This window comes from Aplysia californica, unplaced genomic scaffold (genome assembly GCF_000002075.1).
Source record: "Aplysia californica isolate F4 #8 unplaced genomic scaffold, AplCal3.0 scaffold00421, whole genome shotgun sequence".
Taxonomy (NCBI): Eukaryota; Metazoa; Mollusca; class Gastropoda; order Aplysiida; family Aplysiidae; genus Aplysia; species Aplysia californica.
In genome coordinates this window covers 572229-590924 of record NW_004797691.1, presented here as the reverse complement: position 1 = coordinate 590924, position 18696 = coordinate 572229, and the positions used below count along the sequence as shown (strand labels likewise).

Below are 18696 nucleotides of genomic sequence, written 5' to 3'. Positions count from 1 at the left end.
GAAACGAAAGTTTACTTATATTTTTAGGGATATTTTTTGCTGAGGCGAGGTATCACTTTAAAACAAACTACCGTCCCCTATTTGGAAATGAGTGGACCCTCTACGCAGATGTGGGGTCTCCATTCGCAGTGGGGCCTCATTTGAGTCTTGCAATGTCTTTCGAAAAAGGCAATTTAAAACTATTTTGAGAATGAGGTTCTGAAATTTTTCACTCAATATTTCTCGAATCGGTATATATATATTTGTTAACTTTAGCATGTGTTTTTACCCCTTTTGAGCCCCACCGGCTTTCCCGCTGTATAGACATACCGGCTTTTACCTGCCTGACTCACCCGCCTTTAGTGCAAGCTTAGAAATAAAAAAATTCCACTCTAAATTCAGATGCTGACGTCCTTGGTCTTTGTATGGAAAATTTCACTGAAATACGTGGTTAAGAACTTAGATCAAAAGCCAGTATTACTTTTTAATAACAGTAAATGAGAAAATTCTCTGTTATATGGGACTGCTTGATTCTTTCTCAGGCCTGTCTCGTGAGCTGGCTGAAAAGTTACATGGTCAACACCTGGTTCAAAGAACTGTGATTGGTCACGTCAAAGGACACATGCGGACTAGCAACCCACCCAAGGCTCTTGTCCTGTCTTTCCATGGTCTCACTGGAGTGGGAAAGAATTTTGTGAGTCGCATCATCGCAGAGAACATTTACAAAGGTGGTCTGCGCAGCCCTTTCGTGCATCTCATCTCGGCTACAAAAGAATTTCCACATGAAGGAATGGTTGAATTTTACAAGGTACTTTGATTTTGACTTTTCTTGTTGTTTTTGTTAGTAGCAATGTAGGATGTCGTAAGTTTTTTTGTGGGTTTTTTTTTTTTGTCAGTTACTTTTGGGATATTCTAGTCTAGAGGGTCAAGGTATCAGATGAATATTACAAGGATCACAGGCTATATTTCTGGCTGTGACAGTTAAGGTGTTGATTCATTAGAAAAGGTACTTCACTCTACCTGATCTAACTGCAGGTTGGTACAGAAAGGTGAACAGGATGTATTGAGTCAACTGTTTCCCCTGGCCCAGTCACATATATTTTTCTCACAGGGCACTGGCCTCCTCTACCCCAGTCAGGTATTTTTACTGAAATCTGTCCAATTGTCTCCCCAAAAAAAATTCTTCATGTTGTCTTCAAAGACAAGTTCGTAAAGAATTTTTTTTAATGTCTGCAACATGTTAGTCACAGTCAGTATTGGTTAGGCCAGAAGAGTCAAGGACTCCAGCGTTACCTGGGCCAGAGGGAAGTGAGGGCTAAAAATAGCCTGGCACTGTAACTGTAAGGCTTACTGAGCTCCTTGTGTGGAGTTTTGGAATTTGGCCTATATGGGGAAAACTTCTTCCTGAAGTTTTAGCTGGTCTCTAATAGAGGTGTGCCCATTCGACTTTACTATTCGACATTCATGATATTTGCACTATTCACAGCTATTCGAAGCCTGGCAGAGCCATTCGAATGGCGTGTGATTAAAAAGAATAACAGATATGGATTTCCGTCTCATTTTTTATCGAACTCAAACGTAGAAAAATTGGAGCACATTATATCTAAAATCATTAAGATAAATATACAAAAATACTCTTTATTTGATGGTTACGAGACAGAGTGATAATAGTTATAAAACAGTCCTTTAGAGCTCTTACTATTCAATATTCACTCTTCACTCTATGGACAGCTCAAGCAAGGGCACATGACTCTTGAATCGCAGCGAATGTTTTTTTCATGAAGTTAGCCGTCACAATGAGCTCCCCTAACCCTACTCGAAATTCGAAGCGCTATGAACGGTGACGTGATGTCAACATGTTGCACTGTCTGCGACAACAACACACGCGCACTCAGTGACTGGCGTTGAACAGCGCAAGTCAGATCTGGGTTATCACAATATAAGAAAAAACCATTCGACAGCGCTTCGAATTGCGGATTTAGATCTGGGCCCATCTTATATAAGAAAAAACTATTTTTACGGCGCTGTGAAAACTGGAAGTTAGATCTGGGCTTATCACATGTAAGAAAATACGATGCGACAGCGCTTCGAATTGCGAAAGTTAGATCTGGGCATATCTTATATAAGAAAAAACCGTTCGACGGTGCAGCTAATTGCGGAAGTTAGATCTGGGTAATCACAATATAAGAAAAAACTATTCGACAGCGCTTCGAATTGCGGATTTAGATCTGGGCCTATCTTATATAAGAAAAAACTATTTTTACGGCGCTGTGAAAACTGGAAGTTAGATCTGGGCTTATCACATGTAAGAAAATACGATGCGACAGGGCTTCGAATTGCGAAAGTTAGATCTGGGCTTATCTTATATAAGAAAAAACCGTTCGACGGTGCAGCTAATTGCAGAAGTTAGATCTGGGCTTATCACATATAAGAAAAAAAACATTCGACAAGGCTGTGTTTAGCTAGCGAATGTAGAGTAGCGGCACTTAAGTCTGGGTTTATGCTTATCATAATATGTAAGAAAGAAACATTCGACGGGGGTATTCGAATGTCATGAATAGTGAGCTCACGTTTCGAAGCTTGGGTGATTTTTTGTTTATTCAAAATCGCACAGCACTAGTCTCTAATGCTGGCCCTTGTAAAAGTACCTCCTATCTAGTAGAGTTGGGGGGAGCTGACAGACGGGTTCTTTACTCGCCGACTCAGTCTGAGCGAGCGGGTAACAGACGGCCATGCGAGCGTACAGTGGGCCTCAAGACAGTTCGTTTTTTGGGTCCGCTCCCCAATTTTGTTCGCTTAGCGGGCTGGGGAACGGACCAACTCTAGCAGACAAGATACTCCGCGAGGTTAGGCCCTTTGTCTATTTTTTGTGAATTAGGCCAAGTGTTTCAAACCACTAGCGGTGCCACAGGGAGTGAGAGAGGCTGGTGATGTTGTACTATGTGTGTAACCTTTCACCTAGTGTGTGGTTCACACTGAGTGCGTTCCAATTTATCGCGAAGGTGAAGTTTAAAGAATTCGCAAACGCCTTTTTGAGGGGGGGGTAGAGAAATTTCCGCCCTAAACGCGTAGCTACTATGTGAGGCAGGAGGGTGATTTAAACATTTTTTTGTTAGTTTTGAGGGGGGGAGGTGGATGACGGGGTATAGGGGTTCTAAGTAGTATGCAATGGAAGGAGTCGCTCCCCGTCCATCAGCCCGCACGCTCGCTCACTAAACAAACTGTTGTCTCTGCGTCCAATGTGTAGCAAGTAGCGAACGAATCTTCACAAGCAGATGGCTTGTTTCCCATCCGCTCGTTTGCGAGTAGTGCCAGTGAATCATTCGTTACTCGCAGACGCTAATTTAACGAGCGCGACCCAACTCTACTATCTAGAACCATTTAGACCATTCATAATTAAGATAATAGGTTACCTTTATATATAGCGCTCTATCCCATACACGTATAAACTTTGAATGCTTTACATCAATGGCATGAGTAGTGAAAGTAAACCACGCTCACACTCACACACAAAATCCAAAAAGCATTTAATAATATACAGTCGAACCTGCCTTAATGGTCTTAATGGAATCTCCCCGCTCCCCCCTTGATATATTCCTCTGTAATAACCTGTATAAAAGGGAGACCTGTTCGTTGCGGAAATGGAAAGGAAAATCTGCTCCCTTTCGAGGGTTTTAACTGTCTAAGACGAAAAATGCTTCGCTCGCTCAGCCCTTATTTGAAACAAAACTCGCAAGTTTGGTTCCTGCCGGCTCTAAACTTAACGCCATGCCGCTGTGTGAGGAAGGGGGGCAGGGGTGCAATTTGGGGGTAGATGTATCCATCTATGTGAGCATTGAGCGATGCAGATGGTCAGAAAGGTGTGGGTATGAAATCTCACGTGTGCCAGTGAAAGTGCTCGAGTAGCGAGCCACCACGGAAACTTTCTTGGGTATCCAGAAGCCAGGTGTGTGAAATTAGTTTGACTAATACCTGCTGCCCTGACCGTATGATTGTACGGCCCGCTGAGAAAAGGGTTCTAGTATCGTTGTTACATGGCAGTGAGGGGTGGCATTGGTTTGACTGTGCTTGTTACACCGATGGGTGGGGCTAAGGGTGGAAGCAAAGGAGATTCTCAAACGTTTCTGTTTTTAACAGGTCAAAAAGTGGTCCTATGAAAGGCAGGCAGTGGTGGTAATTGAACTTGATTGGACAAGCAAGACTGACGCATGTCATTATTAGAGAGGATAGCAATTGAGAGGTTTGAAGTTTTGACTACTGATTGTTGATCAGACCAGCGATCCTTGATCCCACCGGCTGGGGCTTTGACCCCTAAATTCCCCTAGTGGTAATTGGATAAGTAAGACTGACGCATGTCATTGTCGGAGAGGATAGCAGTTGGGAAGTGGGAAGTTTTGACCACTGCTTGCCGACTGGACAAGCGGTCCTTGATCCCTCAAGCTGGGCCTTTGAAGCCCCGCTCCATCTCCCCCCTAAATTCCCCTGAGACGGAAAATATCTATGACTGTGTTTTTTTCGGGCTCCCTTGCGATTCTGTCTTACACAGGTTTGACTGTATACCTGAAAACTAGTTCAACCACATAAGGAAGAACTCTTTTAGCCGTACTTTAATTATGTGTATATGTGCATTATAAAAGGACATTGAAAATATGTGCACACCTTCTTTCAGGCTCAGCTCAAGTCTTGGATTGAAGGCAACATGACAAGATGTGGTCGGTCCATGTTCATATTTGATGAAGTGGACAAGCTGCCCCCTCTCTTACTGGATGTGATCAAGCCGTACATGGATTACTATGATGAACTTGGTGGCGTCAACTACCGCAGAGGCATATTTTTGTTTTTGAGGTAATGAAAAATGAAGCCTACAAATACGGAAGATAGATCGTATGGCTTTTGTCAAAAATCATATGTTGAGTGAGAGATAAATTGTCCAAAAAATTTTAGAGTTCTCTGTCCCTTCTGTTAGTTTGATTAAAAAGATTTTTGATTTTCGATGTTGATGTAATTTCACATGTCTCGGAAATCTCTTGACGTTCTACTCTAGTAATAATGCTTCTGATCTCAAACAAATGCAATAAATTTAGTCTTTAGTTGCAGGTGGTTGAAATCCATCACTGATCCTCCTCCTTTTCTTCCCCCCTATTGTCCCTGTATGGCTGTTTCCCACTTCCCCTGCTATAAATGACAGTCTTTGTGTTAACTTGCTGCTCTACTCAAATCTGAAGATATTTGTGGGGAACTAGTGTGAGTGTTCTGATGTCTCTTTACTACAACTTTAACTAAAATGTACTGTCCAACCTGTTCTAAGGGCTGGGACAAATGACCATTTCCCACTTCACAGCACTGTGGAGAGGGGGGTATGTGCGGAGATGGCCGGTCATTGCCCGGAAATGTCTGTTGCGATGGGCGCAGGGGATGTGTGGGGCTGGATCAGGCTGGGAGATGAAGTTCTTTCTGTCTTTTCTCAGCTGACTTCTCTGTTCTTTATGCCTGATGCTTTTCTCTTCAAAGTCAGCAACTCTAGATCTTCTTAAAGAGTGCTCAACAGGGTGGTCTTGAGCAGTTTCTTCCCAGGTGATATTGATAAATGTCAACATTGTTACAGGGATACCTTCAGTGATTGAAGAAATACAAAACTCTTTACCACAGCTTCAACGACTTGATTCATAAATACATACTCTTCTAAATGTCAACAGTAACTCTGGAGGTTCAGCTATCGCTCAAACCGTGCTGGATCACTGGCAGTCTGGGAAGAAAAGAGTGAGCCTGGAGTTATCAGAAGTTGAGGGAAAGGTTACACGTGCAGCCGTTAACTCTGACAGTCATCGTAAGTTTACACAGCCAATCCGTATGTGCACATTTTTAAACATTCGGATGGATAAGATTACGGTTTAATTTATTGATCCTTTATATTAAGAAATTGACAGTGTACTGTCACACACTACTGCAATGGATCTCATGGATGGCTGGTGCCTCTATAAATAAATCATTGATGGTCTGGTCTGGTCTGACTACTGCAATGGAAAATACACACACACACACGCATGCAGCTGCACACGCATAAGCGCACTCACGCACGCACACACACACACATACACATGCGTGCACACACACACACACACGTACATTCGAACCTGCTGTAAAAGCCACCTGTATAAGACAATCACCTTTTATGTCTTTTTTGCATTATAAAATGAAACTCTGAGATATCCATCTGTCCAAGACCACCACTTTTCTTCTTGACAACGGACGGTCATCTTAGACAGTATCAACACTATGTAATATCATATCTGCACGTCACATTCTCTCCCTCTCATTCTCTGTCTGTCTGTCTGTTTCTCTGTCTCTCTCACTCTCTCTCTCTCTCTCTCTCTCTCTCAGGGTGTCCAGCAAAGTCGCCAAGTCGTAAAAAAGTCGTAAATTCGGCACCCTAGTCGTAAAGGCCGTAAACGGTAGTAAATTTGTCTTGAAGGTAGTAAACATTTGGTAAACGGTCGTAAATTAGCCTGCTTACTGAGTGATGAAGCCAGCAAGACTTTTCAGTGAACCCTAGCCGCGGTTCATGACTCCGTTTTTGACGGTCGCGATTGTGATATAATATTCGTTCACCTTTTCCCCATCCGAGAGTACGTTTCAAGCGAAAAGGCGGCTATGGCGGTAGGTGGAAGTGTATGTGACACCGAGGCTTGATCGGGAAAATCAAGATCTACTTTCGCTTTCGTTACGACCCAGAAATTTGCCGACGGTAAACTGATAACGCAACATTTGTGATATGCAGGTTGTACAGTATAAACGCTGTGTCGCCGTGCAAATAAAATTTAATCATTACTTGCACTCTTCACCGTGCTGTCACTTGTGTGTGTGTGAAAAGAAAATGCAAGCGTCATCCGATTTTTAGATCGTCGGGCTCGCCGTCGTGACCGGTCAGTGAACCTTCGCGCGAGGCACCACAAGATACAGCATCAGTGAGCACCGGAGTTTGTTGGGGTCGCCAAAGTTCATTAAAAAGTCTGAGCGTTGCGAAGCATAGGACTACGGAATAGGGCAGGGATTATTGATTTTTTTTTTAACTCTCGAGGGAGGGAGGAGGGGCTGAAGGTAGCACCAGAGGACGAAAACTTGTTAGGAAATTTCAGAGTTTTGATTAGATTTAGAGCCCTCTGCAAAGCGCGCGTTGGTGCAGGCCTTGTTTGAATCGGGGTCCTTCATGATACCTTGTAAGCTGTGTTATTGAAATAAAGTGTTCGCGTTTCATTTGTTGGGTGATAGTAAATTAGAACAATATTGTAGCTTTTTGTTCAAGACTGGCAGATTTTCAGTGTCACTGCCTCTTGCCCCCCCACAGTTCTTACACCCCCCACCCTGAATAGGTCTACTTGAGCCATTCAAGTTATTGCTCTACTTTTAGTTTGAGCAATAATTTTTTTCTTTCATGTTCATAATATGAGTCGTGACACCCAGACTGGTTCTTGACAGTAGAGATTCTTGTTCAAGGCCCTCCAAATGCTCAAAGCAGGATTCATAAAAAATATAAAAAATACAATGTATATAATAATTAGAGGAAAATATTAGGCCCCTATAAGAAACTGAAGTACTTAAGTCAAACAAGACCCCAGTGCAACACTGACATGTTGTTGAATGACGTGTGTGTTGTTGTGTAACATGGCTCTGGAAAATGGATGACCCCCCTGGAAAATTGAGAAGCCGGTATGGCAGTCACCCTGTGTGTATACATTAGGTCTAGATCTAAAGCTACCCCCTCCCCCCCACCACCACCACCAGGGCAGTGCTACTGACTGAAACATCTTTAGGCCTTTCCCAAAGGGATATTAACATGTTCTTATGCATAGCAGAATTGTAAATATGGGCTGATTTATCAATGTCATGCTCATATTGTGCTGGACCAACATAGGGGGCACTGTTGCTTGTTCTGTCCTCTTCTTTACTGTCGTCATTTTCCTCTACTTCTTTTGTATGTTTGTCACTCTTGTGAACTACTATTTCCAGGGTGCCTTGTTAGTCAAAGCTTGATTCCCCGTTTGGACTTCTCTGTTGACACCCACCCCTTGTCGCTCATATGACCTATGCAGTTGCGAGCGCTGTAAAACCCTTACTAAAACTCTAAATCTAGCGGCGAGCAAGCTTGCGATCGTCTGTGTCCATTGTGTCGACTGGACTTTGTTGTGTGTTGTTTTCGTTCTATATATTATATAATAATATGTGTTATTGATGGCGCAAATGAACTCCCTTTTTCGAGCTGGTGTGGGGCTTGATTTGCTGGGTAGTAATTTTTTTTCCCTGGTAGTAAATTTTTTCAGGAAATATTGCTGGACACCCTGCAGTCTCTCTCTCTCTCTCTCTCTCTCTCTCTCTCTCTCTCTCTCCCTCTCCCTCTCCCTCTCCCTCTTCCTCTCCCTCTCCCTCTCCCTCTCTCTCTCATAATGTTTTTACTGTATGTTTGCATTACTTCTGTAGCTCATATTTTGTTCAGGGCAGAACCTACCTGTGACCGAACATGTTCTTTGAAATCTCTGCAATTTTTTGTAGTCTGTGGATACTGTAATTACAATCATTTACAATCGCACACTTCTTTGTTCTCTTTTCAGAGGGCCTGTGGCACAGCCAACTTATCAGCAATCATCTGATAACCGCCTTCATTCCATTCCTACCCCTTGAAAAGTCGCACGTGAAGAAGTGTATAACTGACGCTCTCATCGACCGAAAATACTTCAAGAAAAGACACACCATTCCCTCGGAGGTCATAGACAGCGTGCTTAAAGAGTTGACCTTCACACCTACCACTGAGCAGATCTTTTCTTCAACTGGTTGCAAAAGGGTCTCTGAAAAGGTCGACTATGTCATGATGGACAGGGAGGTTGTAGGGAAAGAATCCTGGAATATGCCTGGTGGAAGGAAGGATGAGATGTAGCTGTTATGTAAGAGTGTGTTGTGTTCAACTTTTTTGATGATCAGATGTGTTTGTCTTTCTAAGTTACAACAAGCCCACTCATGTGCTCTCACATACACATATGTGTTCTTTCACACATATTCATAAACACACATCAACACACTTCCTCACACACAAACACCTGCACACTATTTACATACACACACACATGCACTCACACACACACACACACACACACATATTTACACAGGTGCTTGCACTGCCTCACTCATGCACAAAAATAAATGTAACACACACTGACAAATGCATACACACACCCTCTCTCAATGTTACACTCCCTTCTTACAATGATCCAGTTCCACGTGACAGATCTGTGGAACTATTTAGTTCCCCCTCCACATTATATTCCTCTTTTTCTCAAGACATTTTTGTGATGAGAAAATACTAGTCTCAGCTTTCTGGGGCTACCAAACTATGTTGATAAAAATGTTGCGTGTTAAAGCAGGAATTTTACTGCCATTTTATGTTGAATTTACACTCCCATGTTTTATTACTCTTTGTATGTTTTTGTTTTTTTCTCATGTTTCTGTGGTGCTCTTGTGTTGTCTCGTGCTCCCTAAGAACTTTGCTTTCTTTTTCTGTTTTCATTTGTGTGCTAGCTTTGTAGGAGAAGGTGAAGGTATAAAACAGATATTTGGTGCTGATCTGTCAAATCAGAGTGTAAGGTTTATGACAATGGTCTTCATCTTATATCTTCTCTCTCTATCTCCATTCCTCCCTCCCTCTTTGTGTTTATCCCTGTCTCTCTTTTTTTTTCTTCTCACTCTCTCTCTCTGGAACATGTGACTAATTATAATGAAGCTAGTGAGTGTGAGAAAATTCAGATGGCTATAAATCAAAATGCGAGAAAAAGTTGCAAAGCTCTACAATCTGCTGCATCATCTTGTGTCTCTTTAGGTGTGGTATTTTTGCTTTCAGTGCTACCTCCTTCTCTTTTGTCTTGAGACTGGTCGTAGCTGCAATCTCTTGCCGTCTGTTCCCTTATTCTAACTGATCAATGTTATTAAAGTCAAGTCTTTAAGGCAGGCATATATATGTATGTGTACTGTATATCAGGTTTTTTTCTCCTTTGGACTTGATGAATACGTTATTTTTGCGCTTTATAAGGAAATTTGCGAATTGCATAAAGGAGTGCTACTGCATTGCAATATATGACAGTGGGTGACTCAACGTTCATGAAAATCGGAATAGGCAAAACACAGAAAAAGAGTGTGGAAAAAAACCCTGATGTACAGTGTCTTACTAGGTGGGAAATAACTTTTTCCCCTCCTTCCTTTCTCTAGTTCTCAACATAAGAGATTTTTTTTAGTATTCTCCCTTCTTTTTTGTAGTTAAAATGTTTTAACTATCTTAGTCTGTGTTGTACGAGGGCTGTCCCACGGAAAACCAGAATTTGGCTGTAATTTGAAAACTATTCAATATTTTGACATTCTGTAAACGCACACTTGTAAAACAATCATTTTGGAATTTCCTGATTGAGAACCATGAGCATTGCACAAACCAAACGAACACAGCAGTTCTCCAAATATGGCTACCCCCTTGGAAAATTGGTCATAGGTAGAAGTGAGGTCTGTCATTCGGTTTCTGACCCCAAAAGGTCTCAAGCCTATAGAAATACACACTGAAATAAAGTCAGTTTACAGGAAGAAAGAAATGGCAAAGTCACAGGTGTATGAGTGGTGTAGTAAGTTCAAAGCCGGGCATAAGGATGTCAATGACAAAGTTCTCCCAGGACCTTGTTTTTCTGCCAAGACTGAGGACAACAAGAGTCGCATTAACGGACTCATTCAAACAGACAGGCGCCTAAAAATTCCCGAAATTTCCGAGTGTCTAAACATTTCAAAGTCGACTGTTCATAGGATAGTGTTTGATGAGTTGCACTTTCGAAAGGTCTCTTCTCGCTGGGTCCTAAAAAGAGCTGACAGCTGACCACAAGACGCAACGTGTTGAAGTGTCTCAGACTTTGTTGAATCGTTGTCGCCAAGCTGTCACGGGAGTCATGAACGCATCTGGAGACGTCCAACAATACGATGAAGCATTCCTGAGAAGCATTATTACAGGTGATTAGACTTTGATACTCCACATGACCCCTGAGACGAAGAAGGATTCAATGGTTTGGAAGCACACGTCTTCACCTCCCCCGAGAAAGTTTAAAGTTCAGCCATCGGTGAAGAAACTCATGGCCACGGTTTTCTGGGATGCTAAGGGTTCTCCGCTGGAACCAGGACAAAAGGTTAATTCTTACAGATACTGCCAGATTCTTGATAATTGAGAGATGTTGTGCGCCGAAAAAGACCAGGCCGGCTGTTAAGCGGGGTCATTTTGCAGCATGACAACGCCGCGCCAAACACCGCAAACGCTACGAAAGACTGGATCCAAAGGTTCAGCTGGGAAGTTCTGCCACACCCCCCTCAAAGTCCTGACTTGGCCCCGTCAAATTATCACCTTTTGGACCAATGAAACGCCATATTTCTGGACAGCGATTCACCGACGGCGAAGACGTCGTGGAAGCTGTGAAAGATTGGTTGAAATCCCTTGACGAAAAATTCTTCAGGGAGGGTATCTTCTCCCTGATCCGGTGATGGGAAAAATGCGTCCGGCGGGATGGTGATTACATTGAAAAATAGAGCACATGTTTAGGTATGATATGTTACATTTTTATCATGATAGGACAAAGCTTGTTGCTTTTATGGACCTTTTCCGGTTTTCCGTGGGACAGCCCTCGTATGAGCAGTGGGGAAGTGACATAGAAACTACTAATCTTTCCGGCACCTAGTTGTTGGTAATCTTATCTCGCTTTGTTCCTCCAAGAATTATTCTTAGGCATATATACTAAGACAGCATAATATTAATAGAACCCATGTGTAATGCCCACTGCAAATCGGTGACAATACTTCAAGCCAGGGTTGTGCATTCTGTTGATATTTCTTTGTTTAGTTTAGTGTGGCAAGTCCATAATGTGATTTATGCAAAGTGAAATGAATCATCAGCCAGTACGTTCACAGATTGACTTTTTTATATCAGACATACACCAAATTCTATTCCTTGCCAAAGTATGTTCTCACCCAATTTGTCACTGATCTTCCTATAGTCATGGATAAAATTCCTCTTTTTTTTCTGAGGAGTTGTATGTCCTGTATTTCCTATCTCCACATTTTCTCAAATAGTTTGTTACTCTTTCTTGAAGTTTTTATTTTTTTCCATCCCCCTGTTATTACTCTTTAGTTTAGTGTTGTGCTTTCTCCATAACAATCCAGCTTCATGCTCATATTTAAAATTGAATACATGTTCCTTCTTACCGAATTTGAAGTCATAGATAGGCTCATAGTTAGCTCGGTTGGTGTCATGCTGGATTATGAGATGTGAATAGTCCGAGTTGGAGTTTTTGACAGGATGTTCTTGAAGTTATTTTGAGAAGTTAATGGCTTTCCACCCACTCAGCTTGGTCCTGTTGGAGATGGATGTTAAGGTGCTTCTCAATCAATTTGACAGTGTTGAAAGGGAAATGAAACTTGAGCAATACCATAGAAATTGATGTCATACGATATGACACTGTTCTTAGGGTTGGAGTTGGAGAACCTGAGAGACATGATCGACTCTCTCTGTTGATAACTTTGTCTGTTTGTGTAGACACAAAAATGAAAAGTGCTGTGGGAAATAAAAATGCTGTGCATGATGTAAACAAGTGAACGGAATGCAGTTTTACTTGCTATGAGGTTGAATTCAATCATGGTTCCAACACATACCTATTTTCCCACATTTGGCAGTCTTGCATCTTGCCATCGAAATGTATTATTATATATCACTTTTGTTGAACCCTCTGAAAGAGCGCCCTATACTTTTTCTGAACTTGTACTTGTTTTGCCCATTGTGTTTGTGTGTGTATGTGTGTATGTGTGTGCATGTGTGTATGTGTGTATCTTTTTATGAGTTTGAATGAGCATATGAGAGTAGGTTTTCTTGTGAATAAGTGAGTGGTTTTGTGTTTTTGAGAGAGTATTATGAGTGTGGATGTGGGTGTTAATGAGAGAGTGTGGATTATGTTTGTACAAATGTCAGAGAGTTTGTTTATTTGAGAAAATGAGTCTGTTTATGAATGGTTATGTGTGGTACATCAGGAATTGGGGAAAAAGTGTGTAATTTATTTAGTTCTCCTTCCATGAGCGTAATATCCTTTGTTGTCTTGTAAAAGGACCTGTCAAATTTGATGTCACATTTTCACAAGATAAGGCCTGTTGTTGTTTCTCATGTGGATGACGTTATGCTTTAATCGGCTTAACTGGCTTTTTGAAAAATTGTCAACAGGCAAAAACACTGTCTGATTCAAAATTTGTAGGAAGACACAAAATTTAGCCCACAATACTTCTTTTATACTATTCATAGTAGGCCTACATGCTGACTTCTGTGGAGGTGAGGGGTGAGGGGGTTGGGGGGTTTGCACTGCAGATGAACAGATGAACCTGGACAGTGGTTTAAGAACGAAATAGCTTCTTTGACCTATTTCTTCTTATTACACAGTTAAAACATTACATCACTGATATGTCAGTGAGCTAGCCATGTGGCTGAGCCAGTGTATGTAGACACGACACACGCTAGGGAAGTGTTTTTCTTTCAGTTGAGCCAGATCCTTTCTTGTTGCTACACGGGTGTATTTGCAACGATGTGCCTGTGATCTTCCTTTTCATTATGTTGTCTTTGGCGTACAACAAAATGCAAATAAAGATTATCTTTGGAGACTTTAGAGTGCACTTTGTTTAAGAGGTGTTTTGATTTTACCCAAGTGATGGCTTGGTCACTGAATGATTTTAGCTATATGTCTACAGAGGGTTTTTATTGGAACCTTGCTTATTGGGTAGCATTATTGTCTGTTTACATTATTGTCTTTTTCTACATGTAGCTTTTTTCTCCTCTCTGCACAAAAGGGAAGAGGAGCTTAGTGTGCTGCCCTTTCTCAAACATTAGAGGAGTGAAACTATGTTTTTTTGTATTCCGTTTGTATAGTATTTCTCCACCCAATGCTTGGAGAAACTGAGGAGTCATCAAGACAGACACAGAATTTTTTTTCTTATTGTTTTGAATAATTTACTAATAAAACTAAGGGTAGCTAATTGAGATTCTTCAACCGACTGTGCAAAGTAACTTTAGCTTGTTCACTTTCGTCTGACCGCGTAAAAAAATTCTAGCTCATTGAGTTGAGAAATTTACCTATGCCCATGAAACTTTGCATGGCTCTTATGCAGGCCAGCGACCAAACAGTTTTTTTTTTTTTTTTAAATCTTGACCCAGTCATAAAAAAGCTTTTTTCTTTGGGGCCTATATTCAAAACCGCTCTTTTGATGCAAACATAGGATCACTAAAATAAATGACTTACAGTAAACTAGCCTTCAAATTGCTTATTTTGCGACAGTGACACCACTCTGCCCCCATTATAAATCATTTCAGTGTAAGCTTGTAGATTTCATCCCCCAGCTGTCTAGAAGTTTCCATGCGCTCCACGTGAGTCTCGAAAACTACTCACCCCATCTCTTGAGTCATGTTTCTTAGGCGAACGTTAAAGTGAAGCATTGAGAAAAATATGTCAACTTTTAAATGTTTTTGGTGTATGCTGTAAATTCCCTATTATTTTTTTACCCCCTTTCGGCTTGCATCAAAGAAAATGTGTCGGAACCTTAGTTTGCAGTGACCTTCATGAATGGGCTTTTAGATTCTGTTGGTCATCCAACTTTTTGGCCCGTATGCAAAGATCCGAGAAGATTGAAAAGAGTGATTTCATTTTATCCTGTTTTAACTGCGGTCAGATGAAAGCAAACAAGCTATACAATTTTATGCTTTAATATAGATTATTGATTACTTTTTCTTTTTCTTTTTTTTTTTTTTACAAGTTTGTAGTCGTTTACTTTTTGGAAGAGATGGTGTGGTGCCTTAAAAATCTCAGCATAATTAGAATAGACTTTGACACTGATGATTATGAATCTATATAATACAGTAATAATAATAATAGATAGCATTTGTATAGCGCATATCCCCGCTCAACAGCAGGCTCTATGCGCTTTACACTATATTATTACCCCAGCAGACCATAGAACACTCCGAAACAATCTCAGCTTCTCGGGAAGCATACAGTGCAAGCAGCCGATTAAGTGCTCAAACACTAACAAACTGACAAGATCTTTCGCTGTCTATAGCCGGGTACCCATTCCCACCTGGGTGAAGTGAGGAAATTCGTGTAAAGTGCCTTTCCCAAGGACACAACGTCGGGCCCTTGACGGGATTCGAACCCACGACCTTACGGTTGCGAGTCCGAGAGCCTAACCACTAGGCCACCGACGCCACAGTACAGTTCCCTGGCTTATTTTGTCAAGGCTGTGATAACTTTCCCACTAACAATAAGGACCAAGTAATACAGAGCAGACTCTCTCTCACATGGAACATATTGTCTGTCTGTCTGTCATTTCTAAAGGCAGAGAAAAAAAAATTCACATCTTTCAAAGAAATGAAACCTATAATATAAACCTCTTATTTTAGCATCTTGATGTTATTTCCAGCCTTCTCCTCTGAGTGCCAGATCTGAAACAGACATCAGCAATCTTGGTTTGCCACTCATTTCTCTATTGGGATGCTCTAAAAAAAAACTATATTCATCCTGGTTTTACCCCGCCCTATCTAATATTAATGTCTGCCTCTTTTAATAACTTAACAGTGCTGAAAGGGGTGTTGAATCCATTCCATATATATTAATGCTGCTGTCAGTCTGGACGAGTTAATGGCCTACGCTACTTATGCTGGTTTCTCATAGATGGAGATGGGTACTGTTTGTTTCATATTTGAGCAAACTTCTGCAAACATGTCGAAGTCAAAGCCAGTACATCATTCTTTGAAATAGCTAGAAATTATATTATTACCCTGGACAACGTTTGTTTGTTTTATTTCTTAAACATTTCAATTTAATTTCCAGATGAAATTGACATGACAATGATAATAAAAGAATATACAACATCAAATATTACTTCAGATTTCATGTAATATTCCTGTTTTTGAGGGGTGGGATGTCAAACAGGAGAAAACCAAACATCAAAATATTCATACACTCATCAGTGGACACATTCATCACCCCAACAAATCATATTATAACAATTGCCGAACAATCAGTCAAAAGGAGACTGTGGTTGCAAGATTGATAAGTGCATGCTGACCTCCATCATTAGAGGTAGTCTAGATGTAGTATGAGTGAAGTTGGGAAACATACTTTAAAGAGCAAAAACATTTTTTGTGAAAGTTCTAAATGCCCCCATTGGTACAATCTGTAGTCGGATACTGATAACTCAAACACCTTGGGGATTGACAAATGTGTGCGACACATCTATAATTCGAGTTAACCGAAAAAGGAAAAATTAAAGCGATATCAGTCGGGGAATGGCAAATTGTACAAGCTATGCATGGTTTCAAGTTTTCTGTATTTGTGTTATCTGTGCCTGACTGTATATCATCTAAGAGGCAGGCGGCATTGACGCCCTACCGGTATGGCCAACTTGAGCCTTGCAAGATGTGGCATTCTAGCGATAAGACAGAGGTAAAATAAATGTCCCCGCTTTGAAATAAACCTCGCGTCTTTATCTTGCAAGGGCAAAAAGCTTAACTATAACACCACAGACAATGGTGTACTTCTTAGAGATACTCATGAAAGAAACAGACTGACAGAGACCTAAATCTGAAAAAAAAAATGTTCAATTGTTGGGACTGACTTACTTGGGCCTCAATTTGACTGATAACAGGACACAATAATAATATTATTAAAAGTAAGTTTGTCTCTGATTAAACTGGCAGATCCTTTAATTAAATGCTGTGTTGGTTAACACAGTACCTCAGAAAAGTTTAAATAACTAATAACATTTGGTGCAGAGGAATCTGTGATGTGCACTAAGTAAAACAACACAAATGTTTAGAGAAGAAAATCACGAAGCACAAGGTAAGCCAGCTGTTGTAGAAAGTTAGGAGAGGAATTCAGTAAGACTACTGAAGGGATTTCTTGTCTGCTAAGTTGCTACGAGAAGTGGCATTTCTCTCAGGACATGGAATACCTCCTCTCAACTTAGTACAATAACGTGGCCAACCCCACTGACACTACAAGAGAAGCTGTATGGCCCGACGGATGAACTAAGCAGGACGGCTCTGTATATGACAGATACGGGATTTCAAGTATGATGCAATCAAGAAGAAGAAGAACTTGGTACAATTGTGTTTTTACAAGTGGTTTACTTTGAGAAAAGCAATGTTTGACTGACTGAGAAAACATGAGACTTATTGGAATTCTGAAGGACGTTTTTTTTATTGCGATGAATTTTGAAGAATTAAGACCAGTCAGAGCTGATGATTGCATTTAAAGTCATAGAATATGTACAGCGTAACTCGTATTTAACAAGCTCGGATTCAATGAGAACTAGGATTCAATGAGAGGAGACGGATTCCCCGTTTTTTTCCTTATTTTTAAATCAACAACAATAAGACAATCGAGTTGACACAGGCGTGCATTTAAACGACTTGGTCTTTTTTTTGCACAGCTCATATGCAGGAATTTCAGGCACTACTTGTGACTTCTCTTTATACATTACTTGCTCAGTGCCTGAAATCATCTACACAAAACCTCGTGTTTGCTATAACGAACACTTGGATTCAACGAGATTTTAGGTCAGGCCCGGCAAATTCGTTGAATTCGAGTTCCACTGTAATAAAGTACGGTATGGAATGGGGTACATCATCCTGTCATAACAGTAAGGTCACATGCACTTACAAGACAGGACCCACCTCTAGGGGTTAAGCTCACTGGGTGGAGAGCAGAGAAAACTCCTCAAAGTAAAAAAAATGAAGTCCAAAAATGCTCCGCCGGGAATTCGAATTTGGGTAGATTCACACCCACGTAATGTGATAATGCCACACATTGATTCTTTTATTAACGCCTCACATCATGTTTACTTAAAGACTGATACCTTTCATCTTGATTGCATGCACTCATTATCACTTAAACACAATGGAAGTCAAAAACGCATTCCATACATCTGACAGTACGCCTTCAATGCAAAGTACCTAAACACTAGCAATTGAATTAGCAGACGGAAAAAAGAAGAAACCATTTAAGTTGAAACCTAGACTGTAGTACCCTGTCTGTAAGTCATAAAACTTTAAACATAATATTCTGAAAAGAAGAGCAAAAAGGCAGATACATGTATACATGTATTTACATTTAGAACAAAATCAAAAGTATTTTTACCAACAATAGCGAATTGTAACCTAAAAACATCTTTAAAATGGAAACCGTTACCAAATCAGTTCACTTTAAAGCTATCGCTTCCACAAAACCACATTGCTCTACATGCAACTGAAAGGAGACCATTCCTTAATAGAGTACAACACGGATAGATCGAATACAGAAGACTCGAAATTACGCATCTGTCGAACTGTGCCTGCTGTCCAGTTTTTTCTTTCTTATTTTTCTTTGTAAGATATCCCTCGAACTACAGATCTGTCGAACTTCTAGGGCTGATCCTGACAAATTTGACCTATCTTTGTAATAGGTAGATTGGAAAATGTAAGCCCCTATCAACACAATTAAGATCATTCAGTAGGCAAGCTACTTTAAGGCTGCCAGTTTGGGCAAGCCTTGGCTAAGTGGGATGCAGCAGCATCCTAACAGACAGCAGAAATCTGTAAAATAATTTACAGTTGAAATTGTTACAAGAGACAAAACAGACAGT

General features: G+C 40.8%; 1 protein-coding gene across 1 annotated transcript in view; it reads left to right on the top strand.

Annotated features, from left to right (window-relative positions):
• The window catches only part of LOC101854353 (torsin-1A), a 28347-nt gene extending 18200 nt beyond the window's left edge, over positions 1–10147 (top strand). Inside the window, exons 3-6 of the mRNA XM_005104482.3 lie at positions 522–787; positions 4649–4824; positions 5676–5806; positions 8586–10147. Of these exons, the coding sequence (XP_005104539.1) occupies positions 522–787; positions 4649–4824; positions 5676–5806; positions 8586–8908 (896 nt within the window). The 3' untranslated portion in view covers positions 8909–10147. The remainder of the gene's footprint in view (positions 1–521; positions 788–4648; positions 4825–5675; positions 5807–8585) is intronic.
• The last annotated feature ends 8549 nt before the right edge of the window (positions 10148–18696 follow it).